Source organism: Heloderma suspectum, chromosome 1, assembly GCF_057233095.1.
Source record: "Heloderma suspectum isolate Gila_16-S chromosome 1, 16-S_ref, whole genome shotgun sequence".
NCBI classification, from domain to species: domain Eukaryota; kingdom Metazoa; phylum Chordata; class Lepidosauria; order Squamata; family Helodermatidae; genus Heloderma; species Heloderma suspectum.
Genome location: NC_139458.1, coordinates 304,267,384 through 304,291,676, shown reverse-complemented (window position 1 = coordinate 304,291,676; position 24,293 = coordinate 304,267,384). Strand labels below are relative to the sequence as shown.

General features: G+C 42.3%; 1 protein-coding gene across 2 annotated transcripts in view; it reads right to left on the bottom strand.

Moving 5' to 3' along the window:
- The window catches only part of CYB5R4 (cytochrome b5 reductase 4), a 51,844-nt gene extending 29,617 nt beyond the window's left edge, over positions 1–22,227 (bottom strand). The window contains exons 1-5 of one of the 2 annotated variants that reach the window (XM_084827028.1): positions 22,095–22,227; positions 16,784–16,937; positions 12,333–12,433; positions 11,468–11,555; positions 3,431–3,472 (exon numbers count right to left, since the gene is read on the bottom strand). In XM_084827028.1, the coding sequence (XP_084683154.1) occupies positions 3,431–3,472; positions 11,468–11,555; positions 12,333–12,433; positions 16,784–16,937; positions 22,095–22,169 (460 nt within the window). In that variant the 5' untranslated portion in view covers positions 22,170–22,227. The remainder of the gene's footprint in view (positions 1–3,430; positions 3,473–11,467; positions 11,556–12,332; positions 12,434–16,783; positions 16,938–22,094) is intronic. The other variant, XM_084827029.1, reaches the window with a different exon arrangement.
- Between the last annotated feature and the right edge of the window lie 2,066 nt (positions 22,228–24,293).

The window sequence follows — 24,293 nt, the reverse complement described above, 5'->3', positions numbered from 1 at the left end:
GAGATGTCAAAAGTGTTAGCAATGGAAATTCACAGAGCATATCTTAAAAACTTAACTAAAACTCCAGTGAAATGCAAGAACAGCCTTCCCCAACCTGGTGCCTTCCAGAAGTTTTAGACTACAACTCCCAGCATTCCTGATCATTAGCCATGTTGCTGCAGCTAATGGGAGCTGAAGTCCGAATTATCTGGAAGGCACTAGGCTGGTCAAGCATCTGCAAGAAGATTGATTTTTCAAGCCTTTCTAAACTTTCTAAATGCTTAACCTCAGTAAATGACCTCAGTATAAATGACATTTATACTGAGGTCTAAAACTAGATTAAACTACACAGGAAAGATAAGGTCATAATGAACAGCTCAATGAAAATGTCAATGCTCTGCTATGGCACAGAAAAAAAATGGCAATGTTAAGAATGAGTAGAGCATTGTAAAAATAGTAATATCAGTATTAGAACTGTTCAATGTGACAACAGCTCAAATACTGGCCACGGTTGGATGATCATAGCTCAGTAAGTTTTTGCCTGTGCACAGAGCCCCATCTCTCCTCCTTTCATGTGAGCCGTGATTAAATCTGGAAACCTTTTAATTAACTACGGTTTCCTGATTTGGATGAAACTAGAGACTACGGTTATCAGCTTCATAACAAGCCAGGATCCTAAACCAAATCTAAACATGATTTAGGGTCTGGCTTGTTCTGAAGCTGGTAATTACAGTTTTCCAGTTCAGATGGAACAGGAAACTATGGTTAAATAGAGACTTCTGCACCCCATTCAGACCCACAGTGAAGGGAGGAGCAAAAGGAGGAGCAACAGGGCTGTGTGTGTTTGTGAGGAAAAGGCTCATACATCTCTGCCTACTAACCCGAGGTATGATTGTCTGAATAGGGCCAACATGTACCATTCTTTAATCAATCAGGAAACATATGCTGCAGAACTATAAAAATACAGAAAAGGGCCACTAATGTGATCAACGGACTGGAAGATTTTCTGTAGTCTAGAGCTCTAATTTTAAAAACACTAACTAAAGTTACGAAGAGGACACAACACACAAAGTTTGGAACATTCAATGAAACTAGCTGGAACTAGGCTCAGGGCAAACAAAGGTATTTTGGGATGGTCACTGTTTTTGTGTTTTATGAGCTGTTTGAGGGTCATAAGAGACCAAAGAGCAGCATATAAATATTTACATGAAATCAATAGGTACAGTTCTTCACTCAACATATAGTTAATATTTGAGAGTGAAACCTTTAAGGTCTTGTGATATCTGCTGAACTCTGATTTTATACAAAGGTTAGAAAAACTTACACATTAAAACCCACGAAGTGTAATTGTGCAAACGCATTCCTTGCCACTCCTGCAGCACAGGATCAGGGAGCACCCCAAGGTACAGACCTGATCCTTCACAGGAGCACAACCCCTTACCGATCCCAGAGTCAGTCTTTCTACTGACCATTAACACCTCTGTCTTATCTAGGTTTAACTTCAACTTGCTTACCCTCATCCAGCCTATTTTTGACTGCAGGCAGTCTTCTGATTAATCCTTACAGCCAAGCCACGAGGGAAGTCCTTAAGATTCCATTTCACAGACAGAGAACAGAGATAAAGTAATTTGCCCAAAGCCCCATAATAAACCCTACTCCAAATCTAATGCCATATCCACTGGATGACACTGGCTCTCATGGTTTTCACTGTGTATCAATTCTTTTTGTGCTCTGTCATTATTATAAATTACTCAACAAGCTATGGCAAGAGAGCACTGGATTCTTGCCAGACCTATCATTATAACTCCTTTCCCATTCGCTTTGTAAGTTACAAGATAAAATGGCTTCTTCAGAGAAGGGAAGACTTGTCTATGCCTGTTTGAGAGGCAGACAAGCAAGAGGGGAAGCTGAGTCAGAGGACTTATTTATACAAGGTGGATGACTCACAGCTGTTATGCTTATCTTACTCATATCAGCCCACACCTTTGTGCAATGAATTCTTAATTCCATCCACATTTACATGTCCAGTAGACCAACCATACTATTGCCTACCCATACTCATCTGGAAATGAAACAGATGATTCAAGAAGCAGGCTGTACTAGCAACTATTTCCTGGGTACTTGTTCAGTTCAACTTTCCATTAACTTCCAAAGGGTAAATAAATGTGATACTCCAATGACAGCATATCATTAACTATTATTTTCGATCTAAGCATAACATCAGTCCTTGTACCATATATTCAATAGGTATTAGTACAAAGCAGTAATTTCGCAGCAGTGACCATTACACCACGAAACAGCCTTCTGCTGTACATTCCCTTCTTATCCTCAAAGATTCAATATGCAGTTATTCCTATAACATCTCAGTGGATAGTTTTTACATGATCCGCATTACACCTAGATGACAAGGGTGGGGTGGGAAAATATATGGGGAGAGCTGCTTCATAATTTTTCCAGTTCTTCTCCACACCACTCTAAAAAGAGAGCCCATATTTTGGAAGAAATGTTTTATTACATTTCTTATAAATTCTTCCCTCTTCAATAGAGACAACTATCATCAGTTCAGTAAAGAGAGAACTGATGGGGCGGGCTGCAATGAAAGCTTCTAATCTCTTTCTCACATTTGCACCAAAGGAGGAACACCACATAGTTTAGCATTACATCTGAACCCAGATGAGGACTGTTATGTTCGTGATTTCTCATGCATCAACCATAAAAACCCTTACCTGGCAGAATCACCCACATGTGTACAGATAAATACGTTTTTGTGCATTAGTTTGCCCCAAGGTGGTCTGTCCTCTCCTCCCCACCCCACAAAAGTCTGTCTTTACTATAAGACATTTAAGGAAGACTATGTGAAAGCAGGAGGCAATAAAAAGGGAAGTCAAGAACAGTGTCATTAAGAGCAAGGAGCGTAGGGACAGAGATAGAAATAGAATAAAGGCCAAAGAAGAGCTCAAGACATCTCTTTTTCTATAGCTATACTAATATTTTAGAGCTCAACACTAAAGCAAAATGGGGCTGCGACAGAATAGATTGCCATGTGCAGTTTTCTGGGGTTTGACACTCCTGTTGAACCATAAGAAAAAATGTTCCAGCAGGCAAACTGCAGAGTCTTGGCTGCAGATCTGGGGGACGTTTAACTTCCCATGCAGCATGGGCCTGTGCCCTCTTGCTCAAGCTGTCTGATGCTATCTGTTCTTCTCAAGATACATTTTTGCTGTACATCTACTCTTTACTTATGGCATATGGTAGGTGGGGTTGTATAGTCCAATTTAGATTGGGGGAGGGGGCAGAGATAGAGAGAGGAAGATATAGAGATAGAGAGATTCTCCTGCATTTTTCGTCAAGAGATGCACATATGTGACTCGGTATATGCTGAACTGCACATCTCCATTACTGTACTGCATTAAAAGAAACTCCATGGCATGCTGTTAGCGTGAAGACTTACCATTTAAGATCCTGTTTTCTTCAGGTACAGTGGGACAAGTCTCTGCAGGTATGCAAGAAAAGTGCAGTGATCATGATTGCAGAAAATTCCCTCAGTTATGAAACAATATGCAAACATTCTGGGCAAAAAATATTTACTCAGAAAAAGTAACGTAAGCTGAGAAATGAGCCGAGGAGAAGTTGTACTAACCACAGAAAAATTCAGCACTAAAGAAATAACAGCACTATACTGAAGAGAAGGACATATCCTGTTGCATGTCAATAAAACTATTGGATGACCTGCTATCATCTCTTTTTAAAAGTATATTAAGAAGTGAGAGTGTAAAGAGACTTTGGAATATTATATGTGAAGCAATATTTTCTCCTATCCAGCTATATTTATTGTATAATTCTTCAAGGTGACAAGTAAAAAATTGGTTGTGTACGTGGTACGTACACAGACAGTGTGCCAGCATTATGCTCCAAATGCGTGGGATGCCATCTGCAATATTCTAGAGAAGGCAAAAATCACAACGACAGCCACATTTAATTGCCAAGTCATTTAAGTGAAAAGGCTTGAGTGCGTTTTCTCCATACCACTGCATGATAGTTGTGGTAAGTGCGGAGAAAGTAATCCAGTAGGTAAACCACTGCATATGAACAGCTTACTACATGGCAGCAGCTGTTATAAGAGGCAGTTTAGGAGATGTTTTGTTTGGCCTCTGTTCCTAGGACAAGGGAGAACTGCTTGGGTTTGTACCACTGATGCTTCCAATGTGATGAATCTTCAGAATTTAAGATTACAGCCAGATACAATGACACAAATTGCTTAGAATGAAAGGGCTAGAGGTTGTATATATCTAGAATAGCCAAAGCATATGAAAATGCAGCCAAAGAAGAAACACATGCATGTTTTTCAGACATTATTTGTGACAAAAACTATATAATTCACCATTCATCCTATTTTATGTAAAGTAACATTATGAGTCAACTATAGCAATTGATCTAATTAAGATGTAAAAAGTCTATTCCATATATAAATGATTCAGATTTTAAATTTCAACTGCATCAGTCTGTTTGATTACTTTATTTAAGGTACTCTTTGAATATTTGTAAAGAAAAAAATTGCAAAATGAAAAGCATAGTATAGAACATCTTCAGAAAAGCTAATTGAACATTTTATACCAAAACCCACAAACAAATTCAGATTGAACAGCCTTGGTCACCCTAGTGGATGACTTATGCTGGTGAATGGACATAGGGAGTGCAACTCTCTTAGTATTCCTGGACTTCTCAGTGGCTTTCAATATCATCAATCACGATATCCTTCCGGATTGTCTGCTGGGATGTGTTTTAGGGCCACAGTGTTATGGTGGCTCCAAAGCTACCTGGCAGGTTGGCCTCAGAAGGTGACGCTGGGAGATGTTTGCTCTGCCCAGTTAATAGGCATTAAAATTAATGTAAATTTGTATAAGCAGTTGACTTTAGAAAGCCTGTACTATATATTATACTTAATTTTAAAGTGACAATATAAAAAAGAAACCAGGACTCCGATCCATGTTATATTAAAGTAGCCATTTTCACACTCCTAATTTAGAAGACATGCCAAATAGAGGACATTTCCTTAGTGACCCCAGAAGTTTAAAATCAACTTACATGCAGCACAAGTTATTAAGGAAAAAAACAAACTTTCACTATCCCACAGTCAGCAGGAAGTCACAAAGCCAAGGGACTCGATGGTCTTATAGGCCCCTCCGAACTCTACTATTCTATGATTTTACAAAGACTGCACAAAACTGCCCTGGAGGAAGCAGCAGATGCACAGCAAAGCAATTAAGCAGAGAGAGAACCCACAGAGCTCGGCTGAAAAAAACAACCCTATGTGTGACTCACAGTCCAAGTACTGTCCAGGGAGCACAGTCTTTTAATATTATTTTTATCACATTAAAGTGATAAACCTAGACCCGGACTGTCCTGTTTTAAAGCGGTTTGATTGCACTTAAAGACTGCTAAGCCAATTTAGCTTCAGTAGCACCCATGCAACAAGAAGACTACCTTGCTTGGTTACGTTTATACAGTGCAGCATCCAGGCAACAGCATCAGTTACCTAGCAACAATAAAATGTGGACTCCTGGGTTCTTTTGTTGAGTTGATAAGACAAGCAGGTTAAAAGAGGAGTCTATAATAGGGGCTTTGAATGTTGGCATGCAATAGAAATATGTACCAATACTAAAAAATGTTATTTAGGAGTATTATTAAAGGGAAAACAAAGTGTTTGGCAGATAACACAATGATCAGCTACCCAATTTTATACAACAAGAATTCCATCCACCAAGCACAGCTGACAGACGAAATCTGATGAAAGGAAAGCATCTGTCATGCTAAAAGTAAACATTTATAGCTTTCACAACCTGGAGACTTACTATTTAAAAAACATGGGCTTGTATACAACGGTATCTTTCTGCCAGTAGAACAGACACTTCTAGCAGATCAAATCCCTCCTCTCCACTGCAGACCCCTGCACCCCACCCCACCCAAATCTGTTCCAGAAGTTTGGGGGACCTTCCAAAGTAGATTTGGGGAGCATGCGATGGGGCTGCAGAGGGGAAAGACGACTCCTGTTACATGAGTGGAAGTCCACTTGGAACACTGGAGGTGGGCAATGGTATGATTTTGAAGATAATTTTGCAGTTGGTACTGTGTGCCTATTATGAATAATCCAGAGTTAATGTAAGTGGCTGTATGACATCCAAAGAACTCTTGCAAGATCTTCTAAAGGTAACCAAAGTTTGACTAGAATTTTCATATTATCTCCTTAAAAAAAGAACTTTCACCCAATTAAGGTTCTAAAAAGACTTATCACTATTTTGGATGGATGTTTTAGGGATGTCCCATGTGATTTATAAACAGTATTTGAGCACGCTCTGGGAGAGAGCGCAGGACAGGAAGGCCTGGCGTGTTATGGTCCATGGGGTCACGAAGAGTCGGACACGACTGAACAACAAAAATTTGTAGTATGGTCACTGTGAAGGACATTTCCCATTACTTATTTTAATGCTCCATCTATAAAAAGGCAAGTATCAAATTTGACCCAAATTTATCAGAACAGAAAAAGGAGGCCTTGCTCACAAATAAGGTGTCTTGTCAACAAATGAAAAGGTAGCTTCATTTGCCCATGCAACAAAAGAGAATGAGACAGATCTATCTAGACACTCTTACGGTAGACGGTTTTAAGGAAGAGACCTAGACCCTCATATGATAGACTAGCCTTCCCCAACCTGATGCCCTCCAGATGTTTTGGATTTCAACTCCTATGGCATGGTCTAATGGTACATGAAGCAGCCACCTTGCTGAAGCTAAGCTGGGCTGGGTCTGGTCAGTGCTTGGAGGGGAAACTGCCTGAGAATCACATGTAGCCACCTTGAGTTCCATGATGGAAGGAAGGCAGTATATAAATACAAGAAATAAATTAAATGAATAAATAAACTCCGTTCAGCCCCAGACAGCATGCCCAATAGCCAAGAATGCTGGGATCATAATCTAAAACATCTGGTTGGTGAAGGGTGTGGGAGACTGAACATTTAGTTTGTGCTTTGCATATGTTTTTATTCCATTTTATTGCCCTCATAATTCACATTTTCTCATTTTAATTTGTCCTAAGTAAGACTTATCAATATTGTATTGTGGTAAAGACTCTAACAGTGATTGGCTGAGCCGATGTGGTGGCATGGAATATTCAGCTCCTCATGTAACTAAATAGATTGCGGCATAGTTTCACTGAAGGAAGTGTAGGACTCCTTCAGTTTGGCTAAGATTAAAGCCCTGCACAGGAGAAGCCTACGGAATGGGAACAGACAGCCAGTGAAGTGTAGAGGTTAGAGTATCAGACTAAGACTGGGGAGACCCAGGTTCTAGTCCCCAGTCTGCCATGAAGCTCACAAGGTCACTTTCGGCCAGTCACTGACTCTTAACCTAACGTACCTCACAGGGTTGTTGAAAGGATAAAATGGAGAGGAGGAAGACCTTGTACACCATCCTGGGCTCCTTGAAGGAAAGGCAGGATATAAATATAACAAATAAATAAAATATAAAATCAGGGTAGGTAGTAGGAAGAGGCAAGGTAGCTAAAGAAAGAGTGCAGAGTGGACAATAGACCGACAAAGAATAATCTAAGAAAAGGGTAGGTGGGTAGGTGAAGAAAACATAAGAAGAGCCCTGCTGGATCAGACCAAGTGTCCATCTAGTCCATCATTCTGTTCACACAGTGGCCAACTAGCTGCCCACAGGAAACCAACAAGCAGGACGTAAGTGCAAGAGCGCCCTCTTACCCATGTTCCCCAGCAAGTGGTGTACATACTGCCTCTGATACTGGAGGTAGCATAGAGCCATCAGGACTAATAACCATTGATAGCCTTCTCCTCCAGGAATTTGTCTAACCCCCTTTTAAAGCCATCCAAATTGGTGGACATCACTACATCTTGTGGTAGCGAACTCCGTCGTTTAACTATGTGCTGTGTGAAGTACGTCCTTTTATCTGTCCTGAATCTGCCACCAATCAGCTTCATGGGATGACTCTGGGTTCTAGTATTATGAAAGAGGGAGAAAAATGACTCCCTATCCACATTCTCCACACCATGCATAATTTGACTGAAGTTTGTGGAAAAGAATAGAAGATGCAGGAAACTGAGCAAGAGGTAGCTAATCAAATGCTCTAAAAGAACACCTAAGATGAGAAAAGGTACATTTATTCGGGTGGGGGAGACAGGAGGAGGAGGAAGTACAAAGTATACATAGCCTGAGGGAACAATGGGTGGTGGAGACAGAGTTGAAGAAAAGAGAAGGAGAAGGTTGGATTGGGGCAAAACTAAAGTAGGACTGATTTTGTATACTGTTGACAGGAAATAAATGGGAGGACTGAGAGGCCAAGGAGCACAGGGCCACTTGGTCTAGGATTCGGACAAGAGAACTACGCCAGTTATAGCATCTACTGACACTGAGTTATAGCATCTACCAACCTGGAGACTGGAAGAGGACAAAGGGAGCCAAAGGAAGAGAATTTTGCTCCCATTTTTCACCAGACCTTGTGCTGCAGGCTTCTAGTAAAATTCGGGTGTTATCCCAAACAAATTTAAATACTTAAAATGATACTTACTAGCATCCACTGGAGGACATATTTTTCTTACATATTGAATTGATCTGGTCACTGAAATAAAAGTATTCTAGAAGTGGAATCATATGAGTAGTAATTTATGGGCAGAGTGCAATATCACATGAGCAGATTCCTGCTTGTGTGATGGAACTTTCTCCCCGTACTTCACCACCTGAAATAAGGTCTGGATGGGCCTCCCTAAAGTAGATTTTTAGGGCATGCAGGGGAGAGAGAATTGCTTCCCCTCACCCCCCGCCACGGTTCCACTGACAGAAGCAGTCCCATCACCTGAAATACTTCACTGGATTCCACCCCATCAATATACATATCCTATTATATGGGAGAAGTTACATATGGCAGATTCTCAGTTCTCTTGCACTAATCTAAGGCTTTCTGTTCAGATGAGGTGGTAGTTAAGAGATAAACTTTATTTCATATACCTGTCTCTGCTGATCACTACTGTATACTGTGTTCTGAGCACCAAGATTTACCGTTTTACATCACAACATCATTCGACCACTCTAAGTCATCACTTGAATACGATTGCATAAAATGTTCCTAACTAAGCAGCAACCCTACTTTGTAGTGCTCAAATAATGCACAGTAAATGGCTGCTTCATACACACATGCATAAAAAACAGGGCTTTTGTCTTGAAAAGCAGTTTTAAGGCAGGCTTTCAAAGCAAATAAATTTGCCAATATGTCATGGTTTCTTGCAGTTTACAGTTAGTTTGAAGTTAAGCTCTGTATCAGTTAGAGACAACCGGTGGAAAAAGCAGCAAGGGAATACCCACACACACTAATATACAGTTCAACTACATGATGCCAACCAAGAGATCATCCAGAAATTCCGGTTTTGGTGCACAGAAGACCTTGCATGCACATGTCCATGCAGATATGAAGTGGGGAACCTGACATGCTCACACATACCACACCGCAAACATGTTTTGAAGTTCAGTCAGTATTTCATGATGCAACACTGATGGGGGTGGGAAGAGTTGGAACCACCACACATGCTGCAAAATTTATGGATGCAGGAATGAACACGCAATGTTCACAAACTGCTGTGTGTAACAATCATGCAGATTTTTTGTCTCTGTGTATATGCCCTGGGACGCTGGGAAAGATTGAAGGCAAAAGGAGAAGGGGATGGCAGAGGACAAGACGGCTAGATAGCATCACCAATGCAATGAATGTGAACTTGAGCACACTCCGGGAGAGGGCGGAGGACAGGGAGGCCTGGCGTGCTGTGGTCCATGGGGTCACGAAGAGTCGGACACGACTTAACCACTGAACAACAACATATGCCCTGGGAAGCAACTGGCCATAGCTTCCCAGGGCATGTACATAAAATCCATGCACTGTCTGTTTAGTGTAGAAATTAATTGCCACCATAGCAGGAATTCATACAACTTTTTTTTCAATTATAGTCATGTTGCAGAACTTCTTCCTTAAATAGATCCACCATCCTCCCCACTCTTGACAGTTTCCATTGGCAAACAAGAAAATTTATTTTCTTGAAAAGCCTAGCCTGGTGATGGGCAAGGATCATTAACTGGGATTTTATTCAAGTTGTTTCTGCCGTTTTATAACAGGCATTTTGAGATGTATCATTTACCATTAAATTTTTAAATCATCTTAAATTCAGAAAGATCTTGGGAGATTTGAATATGTTGTTCATTGCATTTAAATTCAAAATCCTCTAACTTTTACTGATATCACCTTTGGTGCAGGTAAGTTGAAATCTAGCAATCAGATCTCACTGGAAGGAGGGGTGAAGCACAAGTCTAGTATTTTCAGTGATTAGATCTGAGGCTGGGACCTCAGAGAAATATGTTTGCCAGCTTCACTTGCACAAAAACTTGTTGATTATTCTGCCCTTCCTCCCCACCCCACCCCAAAGTACAGTTATATCTGCATTTGTAATTCTGAAAACTAGCCTTAGCCCAAAGATCTCCCCAGCCTTAAGGTTTTGGCCTGCTTCTGTAGAAATTACTGCACTTTTTAAAGCTTTATTAGCAAATTCCTCTGCCCCCTCCATGTGGGAAAGTGATGGAGATAAGCTGCTTTCTGATGGAAGGCAGAAGGTAGATCTCCAGCTGTTTTGGACTTGACTCCCAGAACTCCTTGCCAATATGGCCAAAGGTTAGGAATGCTGGGAGTTGTAGTCCAAGAAGTCTGGAGATCTACTTTCTGCCTACCCTTGCCATAAACATATGCTGCACCAAAGGGATTGTTGAGAATTTCACTGAGCTTACAGCCAGAATCATTCTCAATTGCTCGCTATATTCAGGCGTAGTTGCCACTATCTTAGAAGGGATCCCAGATTTTGCAGCCAGTTTCAAACGGCATTTAAGCAATTTTGTTTCTATACAACAGTGTTTGGAAACAGCTGCCACTGAATTTCACCAAGGGGTAAGCAGAGAGCAAGCTGTAGACAGCATTCTGGCCAGGCCGTAATATGTCAGTGTCCCCGTACTGGACATGCTTTTTGAGACTAGCATTAGGATTCAAGGATACAATTCACTGAATTGAAGAACACTAAGATGCCTCCACAAAACAACTTGCATTTGCACCTAAAAATATAAAGTATAAACAAACATGTTTGCAAACCCAGGTATCACAAGAAGTCAGGATTGGTTATAGCAGCCTGTGACATTACACTACACAGGGCAAGCCTGGCTTTGCCACAGAATGTGTTCAGTGGTCAGAGAAGTATTGTCTGATTTGCTATACACACACAGAACACACTAGTTGTGTATATAGTACGTTTCAAGATACTGCTCTTGTAGAATGTCAGGCACACTTAAATCTGTTCATAGTGGCTCCAGAGAACCCGTTCCAAATCATACAGCTTCCAATAACAAGGCATTATCAGGTTTTTTAGAATGATAGATATGGTGTATATACCTTTCAGAGCAGTAGCAAGAGGTCTGAGTGCCATTCTTCCAACCATACACTCTTTCAGCATTGATTCATAATTGACCCAGCGATGAACCTGCAAAGCAGTACTACTTTTAACGGATTAAAGGACTGATGATAAAGCCTGCTTCTAAGCAACTATAAAAGTGTAGCAAAAGCATCGAACTAAGCAACTGTGTTAGACAGAGCTGCTGAATGAACAAACAGACCCAACAGGCCCCAAGCCACCAGATTTTGAGTATCTGTCTTCAAAAGTCTCACTGTGTTAAATATTGCTTTTCCTTCTAAACCCAATACATGTAGCCTATTTCTAGGATGCACCAACTCAACTAACAAACGAATCATTATTGTAATATCTTTTAAAAGGGAACTTATTTTCTATGCTGAACTTCCCCACCATCCAAATACTGAAAACCGAAAGGAGAGAAACAAGAATATGGCTTTAAAAACATGTGGCTGTTTAAAATATACCTGAACATTCAAAATAGGAACAATGCAACTACTACGTGGACTAGCATACTTAAACTTCTGATTCTGCTATTTAGACGTGTACTTTGCTGAATTTGTACCCATTACCTCAATATTTAAGCACAGGACATAAATTTGTACCCATTTCCCCAATACACAAGTACAGGATAGAAACCAATTAACTGTGATCTATATTAGCTTTCAATTTCCTTTTAGAGTGCTAAAATAGCTTTTTTGAACTCATGGTATAATTAAGGTTGGTCTTGTTATCCATTACAACGCATATAAGATAGAATAGCAGTTTCTTCTTTACGCAATAGAACATCACGCTGTACTGTTGTTGGATTATATTTTGATGAATTGGGTGCCACCTGCATTATTGTACCTGATCAAACAGATCTGTGCCATCAGCTCCTGCCGCTTTCATTAACTCATCTTCACCACCAGGGTGATATTCCATGTATGGTGTGACATTATATACAAGACCTACAAAATAAAAAACAAATTGGTTCTCCAAGTTAAAACAGACTTCACTGTAAAGAAAAGGTTGTTAAATATACATGAATGGGTATTTTATTTGCATCATAAATACAATGAAATTGGCTATGTTCCACACAAAAAGGCAAAATCAATACTGGAGAAGCTCTCCGTGGCACAACCCAGTGGTGGGCAGGGTCAAAGGCAAAAGGGGACAAAATATCAGTATGTTTTAATATTGCTCTCATTCCCAGTAACTAAACTTTAGGGGAGGCATTTCAACCTTTTAGACTGGTAACATAATCTACAAAAGCCAGGAAGCCAAATAATTTGCAGTTCGGGAATGGAGGTGGGACCAGGGGAAGGGGGTCTGGCCATCTGGGATCTCGCCTGAAGTTCAACCCCCTTAACTTAAAAGAAAAACAAATTCAAGGACCAGGTTGAACAAGACAGTCCAGAGTGTGTATTTTTGTATAGGACTAGCTATTAAGCAGTAGCATAAGATACAGTAGTGTACTACATCTAGGGATGTACAGACTGTGTAAAATCCACTCCATCTGTTTTTCACGGATGGTCAGACACCTTTCGTTCTGTCATCTGCTCACAGACGGATGAGAATATTTTTTTCGTCATGCAGAAAAATATGCAAATAATTACATAAGAAGTTTTGTAACAATTTACTTTAGTACATGACATTTAGCGTATTGTCCCCCATTCCATTCAACTTTTCCTCAGCAGAAATGTGCGTATTTTCCTACAAATAAATATGCGTAAATTTCGGGAAAGTTAAAAAAAATCTGAAAGTCCACAGACTCCGCGTGGCTTGAGGGAGTCGCTCCATGTCGGATTCCGCAGGTCGGATTCTTAGAAATCAGAGTTCACTTTAGTCTGTCTCGAATTTCTTCGGCATCTCTAACTACATCAGTGCTTTCATGCCCAGCAAGTATCAACCATTTGTCCAGATACGTCTGCCTCTTAGCCCAGCAGAGATGCAATAGGACTTTGCTGCATTTGGAAGGTTTTTCTTCCTACATGCACTAAGAATGCCATCTAGCGTAGAGTCCTGAGCACTGCACATGAAGGTGCGACAAATTCAGAGTGTAACACATTGTCTCTGTGAGCAGCTTTGTTCACTTTTCTGCTCATTTTTATCTCCGAAGGGTATAACATGAATTTATATAATCATCCTCAACATCGAGAAGCAGGTCATGTTGCTGTACTTCACTTCTCTGCATACAAGGAGCACCATATTAAGACAAACAGATAGATGAGAACAAGCAAAATATAATCCCTTCTATTTAAAATTATGTGACCCATATGTGCAGAATATGATGACAGTATGTCAATATACAGAAGCTCATATAAACTTGCTTCCTACATAATCTTCTAATGATTAGTAGGGGAAAACTTGGGAATCCCCATTGCATAAACTGACATTTTATTGGTCAGTTTATGCGACTATATGTATATATAATTAATGGCTTATTTTCTATAACCATGTGACTCCGTGTTTCTTTCAGTATATTAGATTCCTTGTTCATGCACCAACTCAGAACTACCGCAAGCCGATCTGCCCTTCCTTTATGCAAGAAGCATAAGCTGTTACAGCTATTATTATGCTTTATCTGTATTGTGATAGGAGGCACAGTGAGCTTTAGTTAGATGTTTCATGCTTTCCATGGCATTAAAGCTACAGCTAGAATATGATTTAAGCTAGCCAGTGTCAACAAGCCATCAAGTCCAGTAATGAAAGCAGAACAAAGATATTTACTAGACTCAAGAGTGCAATCCTACGCATGTTTAGATAGAAAAAAGTCCTACAATTCCCAGCATTGCCCAGTCAGCATGGGGAGTACAGCGTGTGGAGTTGTAGGACTTTTTTCTGTGTAAACATGCATAGGACTGCACCCTTAATTAGTCAAGCAGGAGTACAGAAAGAAATCAGATTTGCACTCCTGTTTTCTGCCAATGTATGTATATGGAAACAAGTCTTGGGTGGGGTGGGGGGACACCTAAAAGGAGATTACCCATGTTCATGAAGTATAGGTCTATCAACAGCAATTCACTATGACAGCTAAACAGAACCACAATGTACTGATGCACTACAGTTCCAAATACTTTCAGAGGCATCTACCCTGCCTCTGCTAGAAACAGAATGCTGGACCTTGGTTTGCTCCAGCAAGGCAAGTCTTATGTGAGCCTTCCCCAGCTTGGCACCCTCCAGTTGTGCTGGACTACAAATCCCACTGTCTACAACTGGACTATAACCCCCATAATTAAGGGAGTTGCAATCCAACACAGCTAGAGTTTGACAGGTTGGGGAAGGCTGTTTTATGTTGTTACACAAACCCTGCAAATGCTCTGTAACCCAGAATTCTTACACAAGGGCCATGCAGAGAAAGGAAGGAAGTGTCACATAACAGGAAAAATGACAAATATTGCATTTTGGCAGAACTAGAAGTGGAAGCAATAGAAGAAGGTTCTTTAACAACTACAAATAATTATTGCTTTATTAACTGTGAATGAAGTGCACCTGCATGCAGGCTATCTGCTGCTTTAGAGTTGTATATCCCCCTATGTGGGGGTAAAACAGTATTTATTGATCCTGAGCATAACAGAACAGGGATCCAGGGAACCCGTTGCAATCTTTCTTTTAGTTAAACCCTCTATACATATTTGGAGCCAATGAATGCACAACTTAGAACATACTATAATTAAAATCACTTTCTAATTATTGGTCTCTCTTTCATTGTTTCAAACACTGGCTGCAAAGTGGGCGCGTACTCTGTCTCTAGGCTGAGTCAACCTGAGCATTTAGCACTTAGCTCACCTATCAGGGTGTTGGTCAGGACATAACCCTGCATGAAAAGGAAGAATCCAGGGAATCAAATCATGGGTTTCTTCTAGTTACAGAAAAGGCAAGTTCTGTCTCACGTTTGGTCCTGGCTCTGTTTGACTCTCATTTCAAGCAAATCAGAAACATCGACTCAGACTAAACCTGATAAAACTATTTCTACCCAAAGTGGATAAAATAAATCAATTTGATTGCTGACCTCATGAGTTTTTATACGAAGCAAGAAGGCCATTAGTAATGAGCTCAGATCTAGCATGCAAACAGAATACCATAGGACGAAGCAATGGGCATCAGCCTATTCTTTACTGATTGTGCATCATTTTGCCACTTCCCGCGAAGAGCATTAAGGCTGAATCATATATTGACTTAAGTGGGAGTAAGCCCTATTAAATGGGGTTTACTTCTGAGTAGACATGCATACGATGGTGCCAGAAGTCTCCAAAGCTCTGGATGGAGAAAAATAAAGGTACCACCCCACTCTGAGGCCTCACTGGAAATTCTACAAATCTCCCTCCACCTCTTTGGAGGGTGAGAGATAAAAAACGTGCTCAGTGCTACAGTTGACAATATAGTCACAGATGTTCACTTATTACTATCTAAACACCAAATGTTTTGCTATTAACTGATCTCCTTTCCTAAACTCTAAAGTAAGCCAAATGTGCAACATTAAGCCCTTCCTTTCTATTTAGTTGATTTGAAAGATCCAATATTTAAAAAACAGTGAACAAGGTTATATTTCTTAAATTAGTGATCTTGTACTTGAAAGAAAGATCAGAAAGAAAACTTTATATTCATTAGTAACCCAGCTTTCATATATTTTCTCAATTATAATAGTATCAATACCAGTTTTTAAAATAACTGATTGGGAAAATTTTAAAAATCCTAAACTAATCTGCTATCTACTTACACAGAAAAATACCAAATGACTGAGCTAAAAACTAGCAAAAGCACAAGTAACCTCACAAAAGTTATTACATTTAGCTAGTGGTAGGTAGAGTCTCACATATATTTCAAGAGCCTTAGGGAGCAATCCTATGGCCCCTAGTCAGAAGCTAGATGGCCATAAGATATGTGGTTTTCCCAGAACCAAACTCAGAACCGACCTTCCCCCACTTCCGCGCTGCCTTCCAGACAACACAGAACAACCCCACTCTCCGCGCTCGGAAGAGGAGCACAGAGTGGCCAAAATGGGGCATTCTGGGGGGAGGACACCAGAAATGCCTGTATGACACATCCTGTGTCGTACCGGCAGCCTCCTCACCCGCTCCATCTTCTCGCAGCTAGACAGCTGAAATCAGCTGTCTAGCTGCAAATGCAGGGCAGGAGAAGCGCAGAGGGAATGATCCCCTCAGTGCTTCTCCTGCCCTGCACTGGATAGGCAGCCGCCTCCGAGTTCGGAGGCAGTCGCCTATCCCCATAGGATTGCGTCCTCAATATCCCAAATCAGTTATTAAAATTCAGCTGATTTTTTAAAAAATCACTTAACAGTCAATAGAACAACAAACCTCTTATACATATCCAGCAGTCACCCTTCTTATTATGCTTCGCAAGCTCTTCTTCCGTCACCTCTATTAATCTTCCTTTTAGTCCAGTTAAATCTTTTCCACTTTTAGTTAACCGAATCCAGTCCATAAGACTTCGCCCTGGTTTCAAAGGTACCTAGAAAAAGTGGGGAGAGGGAAAGGAGTACATTAACTAATTACACAAGTAAAGTAGATTGAAATCTTACCATTCTGTGTGTTAAACAGCCAAAACCCTTAGTTTATTTTACCTCAAATTAGCAGTAGTAATAATATTATTGTTTAGCTGTATGCCATAACAAAAACAGATGGAACATTCAGAGCAACAAATTTAGCTCTCAGTTTCCTGGTCACCAGCACAAATAGCTTCATGTTAGCAAAGCTATGAGCAACAGCACAAAATTAAGTTTTAGAAGGCAACATAGACAATGGCAAGGAAATTTAGTATGCAAGATACCTTTTTTTATGTCAGAGTATCTACTAATTAGAAGGCGGCTCAAGTAATTCCAGCCAGATCATCCTAGCCATACACAGACCCCTAATCAAGCTGCACAAAAATATTTGGAGGAATCTTTATAAATCTTTCTTTTCCCCAAATCTTGTTTATTCCACCAGCTTAACACAAAATTCCACCACAGATGAATAGTTGCATTGTACTCAATCTCAGTCCTACTTGAAACAAATGGGACTTATGTTAGAATAACAGTGGAGGCAACCCAGTGTTTGCTCTGTTGTTGTTGTTCAGTCATGAAGTCGTGTCCGACTCTTCGTGACCCCATGGACCATAGCACGCCAGGCCTTCCTGTCCTCCACTCTCTCCTGGAGTGTGCTCAAGTTCATATTCATTGCATCAGTGATGCTATCTAGCTATCTCATCCCCTTCTCCTTTTGCCTTCAGTCTTTCCCAGCATCAGGGTCTTTTCCAGTGACTTTTCGCTTCGCATTAGGTGGCCAAAATATTTGAGCTTCAGCTTCACTATCTGTCCTTCCAATGAGTACTCAGGGTTGATTTCCTTTAGGATAGGCTGATTTGACCTCCTTGCAGTCCAGGGCACTCGTAAGAGTCTTCTCCAGCACCACAGTTCGAAAGCATCCATTCTTCGGCACTCAGCCTTCCTTATAGTCCAGCTCTCACAGCCATACGTTACTACTGGGAAAAACATAGCTTTGATTATACAAACCTTTGTCGGCAAGGGGATGTCTCTGCTTCTGACTATGCTGTCTAGGTTGGCCATAGCTTTCCTCCCAAGGAGCAAGCGTCTTTTAATTTCATGGCTACAGTCACCATCTGCGGTGATCTTGGAGCCCAAGAAAATAAAATCTGTCACTGCTTCCATTTCTTCCCCTTCTATATGCCAGGAAGTGATAGGGCCAGATGCCATGATCTTCGTTTTTTTAATGTCGAGCTTCAAACCAGCTTTTGCACTCTCCACTTTCACCCTCAACAAGAGGCTCTTGAGATCCTCTTCGCTTTCTGCCATTAGGGTGGTATCGTCTGCGTATCTGAGGATGTTGACAATTCTCCCGGCAATCTTAATTCCGACCTGTGATTCAACCAACCCGGTGTTTCTCATGATGTACTCTGCATATAAGTTAAATAAGCAGGGCGACAATATACAGCCTTGTTGTACTCCTTTCCCAATTTTGAACCAATCGGTTGTTCCATGTCCGGTTCTTACTGTTGCTTCTTGACCCTCGTACAGGTTTCTCAGGAGACAGGTAAGGTGGTCTGGTACTCCCATCTCTTTCAGAATTTGCCACAGTTTGTTGTGATCCACACAATCAAAGGCTTTAGCATAGTCAATGAAGCAGAAAGAGATGTTTTTCTGGAATTCTCTTGCTTTCTCCGTGATTCAGTGAAAGTTGGCGATTTGCTCTCTAGTTCCTCTGCCTCTTCGAAACCCAGCTTGTACTTCTGGTAGTTCTCGGTTCACATACCGCTGAAGCCTAGCTTGTAGGATTTTGAGCATCACCTTGCTGGCATGTGAAATGAGCACAATTGTATGGTAGTTTGAACACTCTTTGGCATTGCCCTTCTTTGGAATTGGAATGTAAACTGACCTTTTCCAGTCTTGTGGCCACTGTTGAGTGTTCCAAATTTGTTGGCATATTGAATGCAGCACTTTAACAGCATCATCTTTTAGGATTTTAAATATCTCAGCTGGAATACTGTCATCTCCGCTAGCTTTGTTGTTACTAATGCTTCCTAAGGCCCACTTGACTTCACTCTCTAGGATGTCCGGCTCAAGTTCAGTGACTGCACTATCATGGCTATCAGGGACATTCAGATCTTTCCTGTATAGTTCTTCTGTGTATTCTTTCCACCTCTTCTTAATTTCATCTGCTTCTGTTAGGTCCCTGCCTTCTTTGTCCTTTATCGTGCCCGTCTTTGCACAAAACGTTCCCTTGAGACCTCCAATTTTCTTGAAGAGATCTCTAGTCTTTCCCATTCTATTGTTTTCCTCGATTTCTTTGCATTGTTCATTTAAGAAGGCCTTCTTGTCTCTCCTTGCTGTTCTCTGGAACTCTGCATTCAGTTGGATATATATTCCCCTTTCTCCCTTGCTTTTCACTCCCCTTTTCTCAGCTACTTGTAAAGCCTCATCAGACAGCCACTTTGCTTTCTTGCATTTCTTTTTCTTTGGGAGGGATTTCGTTGCTGCCTCCTGAACAATGTTATGGACCTCCGTCCATAGTTCCTCAGGCACTCTGTCTATCAGGTCTAATCCCTTAAATCTATTCGTCACCTCCACTGTATATTCATAAGGGATATGATTGAGGTAATACCTGAATGGTTTAGTGGTTTTCCCTACGTTCTTCAATTTAAGCTGAAATTTTGCTATCAGAAGCTCATGATCTGAGCCACAGTCAGCTCCAGGTCTTGTTTTTACTGACTGTATAGAGCTTCTCCATCTTTGGCTGCAAAGGACATAATCAATTTGATTTCGATATTGACCATCTGGTGATGTCCATGTGTAGAGTCGCCTCTTGTGCTGTTGGAAGAGAGTGTTTGCTATGATCAGCGTGTTCTCTTGGCAAAACTCTATTAGCTTTTGTCCTGCTTCATTTTGTACACCAAGGCCATGCTTGCCTGTTATCCCAGTGATTTCTTGACTTCCTACTTTAGCATTCCTATCCCCTATGATGAAGAGGACATCTTTTTTTGGTGTTAGTTCTAGAAGGTGTTGTAGGTCTTCATAGAACCGATCAACCTCAGCTTCTGTGGCCTCAGTGGTTGGGGCATAGCCTTGAATTACTGTGATGTTGAATGGTTTGCCTTGGATTCGTACTGAGATCATTCTATCATTTTTGAGATTGTACCCAGTACTGCTTTTCCCACCCTTTTATTGCCTATGAGTGCTACTCCATTTCTTCTAAGGGATTCTTGCCCACAGTAGTCGATATGATGGTCACCTGAATTAAATTCGCCCATGCCTGTCCATTTTAGTTCGCTGATTCCCAAGATGTCAATGTTCAATCTTGCCATCTCATGTTTGACCACCTCCAGCTTACCTTGGTTCATTGATCTTACATTCCAGGTTCCTTAACAATACTGTTCTTTACAGCATCGGATTTTCTTTTCACCACCACACACATCCACAGCTGAGTGTCCTGTCGGCTTTGGCCCAGCCGCTTCACTCTTTCTGGTGCTACTTGGAAATTCCCTCTGCTCTTCCCCTGTAGTATATTGGACACCTTCCGACCTGAGGGGCTCATCTTCTGGTGTCATATCTTTTAGCCTAGTGATACGTTGCATGGGGTTTTCTTGGCAAGAATACTGGAGTGGGTTGCCATTTCCTTCTCCAGTGGACCACATTTTGTCAGAACTCTCCGCCATGACCTGTCGGTCTTGGGTGGCCCTGCACGGCGTAGCTCATGGCTTCACTGAGTTACGCAAGCCCCTTCGCTACAACAACGCAGTGATCCATGAAGGGGAGTGTTAGCTCAGTCACCCACAATTAATTTGTCATTTTACATGTTGGCATTTTAAAGACATAAGGATATAAATAAGACAATTAGCATTGGATATGTACTATGAAAACATTCTCATATATTAGAAATGAAATGCTTTAATATGCTAGATGCTTTTGTCAAATGAACTTAAATTTAAGGATAACAGGAGGTTGGACTACTCCATATAATATATTTTCATATGCAAATATTAATTTTGAAATATCTGACATATTCCACTCTGAGCATTCAGCTTCCTGCCATTCACATAATGGAATGCCCACCCTTCCTCCCCCAACATGAGTATTAACATGGGACAGAGTGAACCAACACAAACTAGACAGTACACACAACTTTCATAATCACCGCAATCAGTTCAGTCAATATTTCATCAATTTAAATATCTACAAACACTGAAATTTTGAAACTCTTTTCCCTATACTTGTCACTGCTGTACCTGTAATATTTTTAAGCCACACACAAGAAAATGCAAGCACCTCACAGTCTCTCTCTATGCTTCTCCACCATTTCCAAAATATGGTTTTCATCTTGCCCCATCCCACAGGCCTTAACTTGCACCAAGGATTTCAAAGCCAGGACTCCGTCCCAAACATATGAAAAGATAGAGTGCCTTCAAGCATCTGCAGATTTTCTTTCCACAGCCCTGAAGGACTACACCTGGACTTTCCTCATCTGGGATTAGGATTTGCCAAAGTGCGTGGGTTTCAAAAGCAGGCTTGAGCTCTGGAGCTTCCTCCTATTTTAGAAATTAAGCACTGATTATGCAACACTCCTAGATCCTCAGAAAGAGCTAAATCCACCTGTTATCAGTTATCTACAAAGCACACACTACACACAAAGGTCAGCACAGCTGCTCTGCATCCTAAGCACCTCATTCACTGACGGTGCGGTGCCGTCCTAAACATGTTTAGTCTGAAAGAAGCCCTACAACTCCCAGCACGCCTGGGAGTTGTCGGACTTTCTTCCGACTAATCATACATAGAATTGCACCCTGAAGGGATGACACCGTTCTCCCACGGAACAGGATTCCTGCACGACTGGCAGAAATTAAGCAGGTGCAGCCCTCCTCCCATCTTATACATCCCCAGGCCAGGACGGGCTCCAGCTGCTGAATCTCCGCTTGTAAACGCAGCCGGTTCAAGATATAGGAATCTTAGACCACAAGAGAGGTGCTGATCTGAATTCGGCCTCTGCAGGTTCTGCTGAGCAAGCAAGCAACCCGCCACACCACCGTCAGCCCGCCCCGCAAAGGCTATCTTCCCTGGTGGCCATCCACCAGGGCGGGCGGGCAGGGCGCCCCCAAAGCCACCTTCCAGCCCCGCACCTTGCTGCGTCCTGCCAGGGCCACCCGCTGCTGGGATGCGGGGGCAGGGAAGGCCGGGGAAGGCGCGTTCAGCATCCTCCTAAGCCGCCGCCAGAGCCGCCTCGACTCCTCTCCCTCGCAACCTACAAGCCGCGGAAGACGCCGCAGCCGCTTCCGGGTTCAGCCCAGCCCAGGAGCCATCTCTTGAAGGAGAGGCGGAGGCAGACTGCGCAGGCGCGAGGTTGGGTCGCGGCGGAGCTGTTCCCCGTCAGGGGAGCGCTCGGGCGCCGCCCTCCAGAGTTGATTGACAGCGACGCGAGAGACGCCGCGGGGTTCGTTGTCCTGAGGTGGCGATGGAGACTTGCCGCGGGCGGGCTCCGGAGGAAGCCCGCCGCGCGCGTGCCGAGTTCTTCCCGCGCTCTCTTCATTTTCTCGCTTGCCCGCGTTGCTTCGCACACTCACTGCACGTCTGTTTGCTTCTCTGAAGTATTTAGATTCCGCTTCCCTAGCAGCACGAGTTCAAAGTGGCTTACAACAGAGGGTGGCGGGGGAGAGAGACAAAACCTTCCTTACAATAATATTTTAAAAAATTAAAAATAGAAAGCAATCATATTTCAGCCTTGGGAATCCTGGCCCATTTGGGCTCAGCATCCGGCCCCAAGCCTACTCATGTTTGGTTGGAAGTAAAGCCCGCTACGTTATAGGAGCAATCCATACTGGCTGGAGAATGCTGGGAGTTGTAGGGCATTTCTCTGTCTAAACATGCATAGGGTTGCACTCTTACTGGGATATTTTTTAAATTTATACATTTATGAGTCACCTTACAGCCCAAATAGGGCCCCAAGGTGTTGCTGTTGTTGTTCAGTTGTTAAGTCATGTCCAACTCTTTGTGACCCCATGCCGGACCATAGCACGCCAGGCCTTCCTGTCCTGTGTTGTCTCCCGGAGTGTGCTCAAGTTCATATCCATTGCGTTGGTGATGCTATCTAGGCATCTCATCCTCTGCTGTCCCCTTCTCCTTTTGCCTTCCATCTTTCCCAGCATCAGGGTCTTTTCCAGTGACTTTTCTCTTCGCATTAGGTGGCCAAAATATTTGAGCTTCAGCTTCAAATACAGGAAGCCAGATTCTGGCTGAACATCAGGAAAAACTTCCTGACAGTAAGAGCAATACGACAATGGAACCAATTACCTGGGGAGGTGGTGGGCTCTCCCACACTGGAGGCCTTCAAGACGAGGCTGGACAGCCATTTGTCAGGGATGCTCTGACTTGGATTCCTGCATGGAGCAGGGGGTTGGACTCGATGGCCTTGTAGGCCCCTTCCAACCCTACTATTCTATGATTCTATGATTCAGTATCTGTCCTTCCAATGAGCTAGGGATGTACGAAAGTCATTTACCTTTCGCGGATTATGTTGAAGGGGGGGGAGGCGTTCCGTCCCTCCCCCCGGAATCCTCGGCGGGGGGGAGGTGCTCCGTTCCTCCCCCCCGGAATCCTCCGCGGCCGGCTGTGCTCCGCGGCAGCTCCGTGGAGCAGCCGGCCAGGCCCAGCCAGGCCAGAACTGTCCGCAGCTGGATTTCCGGCCGTGGAGGGCTCGGGAAAAAAACACACAAAACCACGTACACAAATGGTGGCGGCTATGGCCGCCGCCATTTGCGTTCCTTATTTTTGCTGTCTTAATCTACGTAAATATTTACATAGACTAAGACGGCGAAAATAAGGGGAACGCAAATAGCGTAGCGGACGCTATTTTCGCCTGTTCGTCTTGGGTGGCCCTGCACAGCATAGCTTATGGCTTCACTGAGTTACGCAAGCCCCTTCGCCACCAAGGTGACTTGCAGTTAAAACTTTATACAAGTTTAAAAAACCATTAAAAACCTTTAAAATCACATACAGCGGAATTAAGAGAGAATCTTAAAAACAGTGTGGCACTAATACATTTAAAATACTCACAAGTTAGGCAGAACAAAAACATTTTAACAGACTGCTTAAAACAACAAAGAAGGGGCCAATATACCCGCCCTTGGGAGAGAGTTCCACAGGTGAGGTGCTGCCACAAAGGAGGCCCCATCCTGTGTTCCAACCAACTTTAGCCCTCTTGGCGGCGGGACACACAGAAGGGCATCTGAAGAGCAGAATAAACTACGGACATGTTCACATGGGAGGGGGCAGCCTTTCAGATATCCTTGCCCCAAGCCATTTAGGGCTTTATAAGTACCATC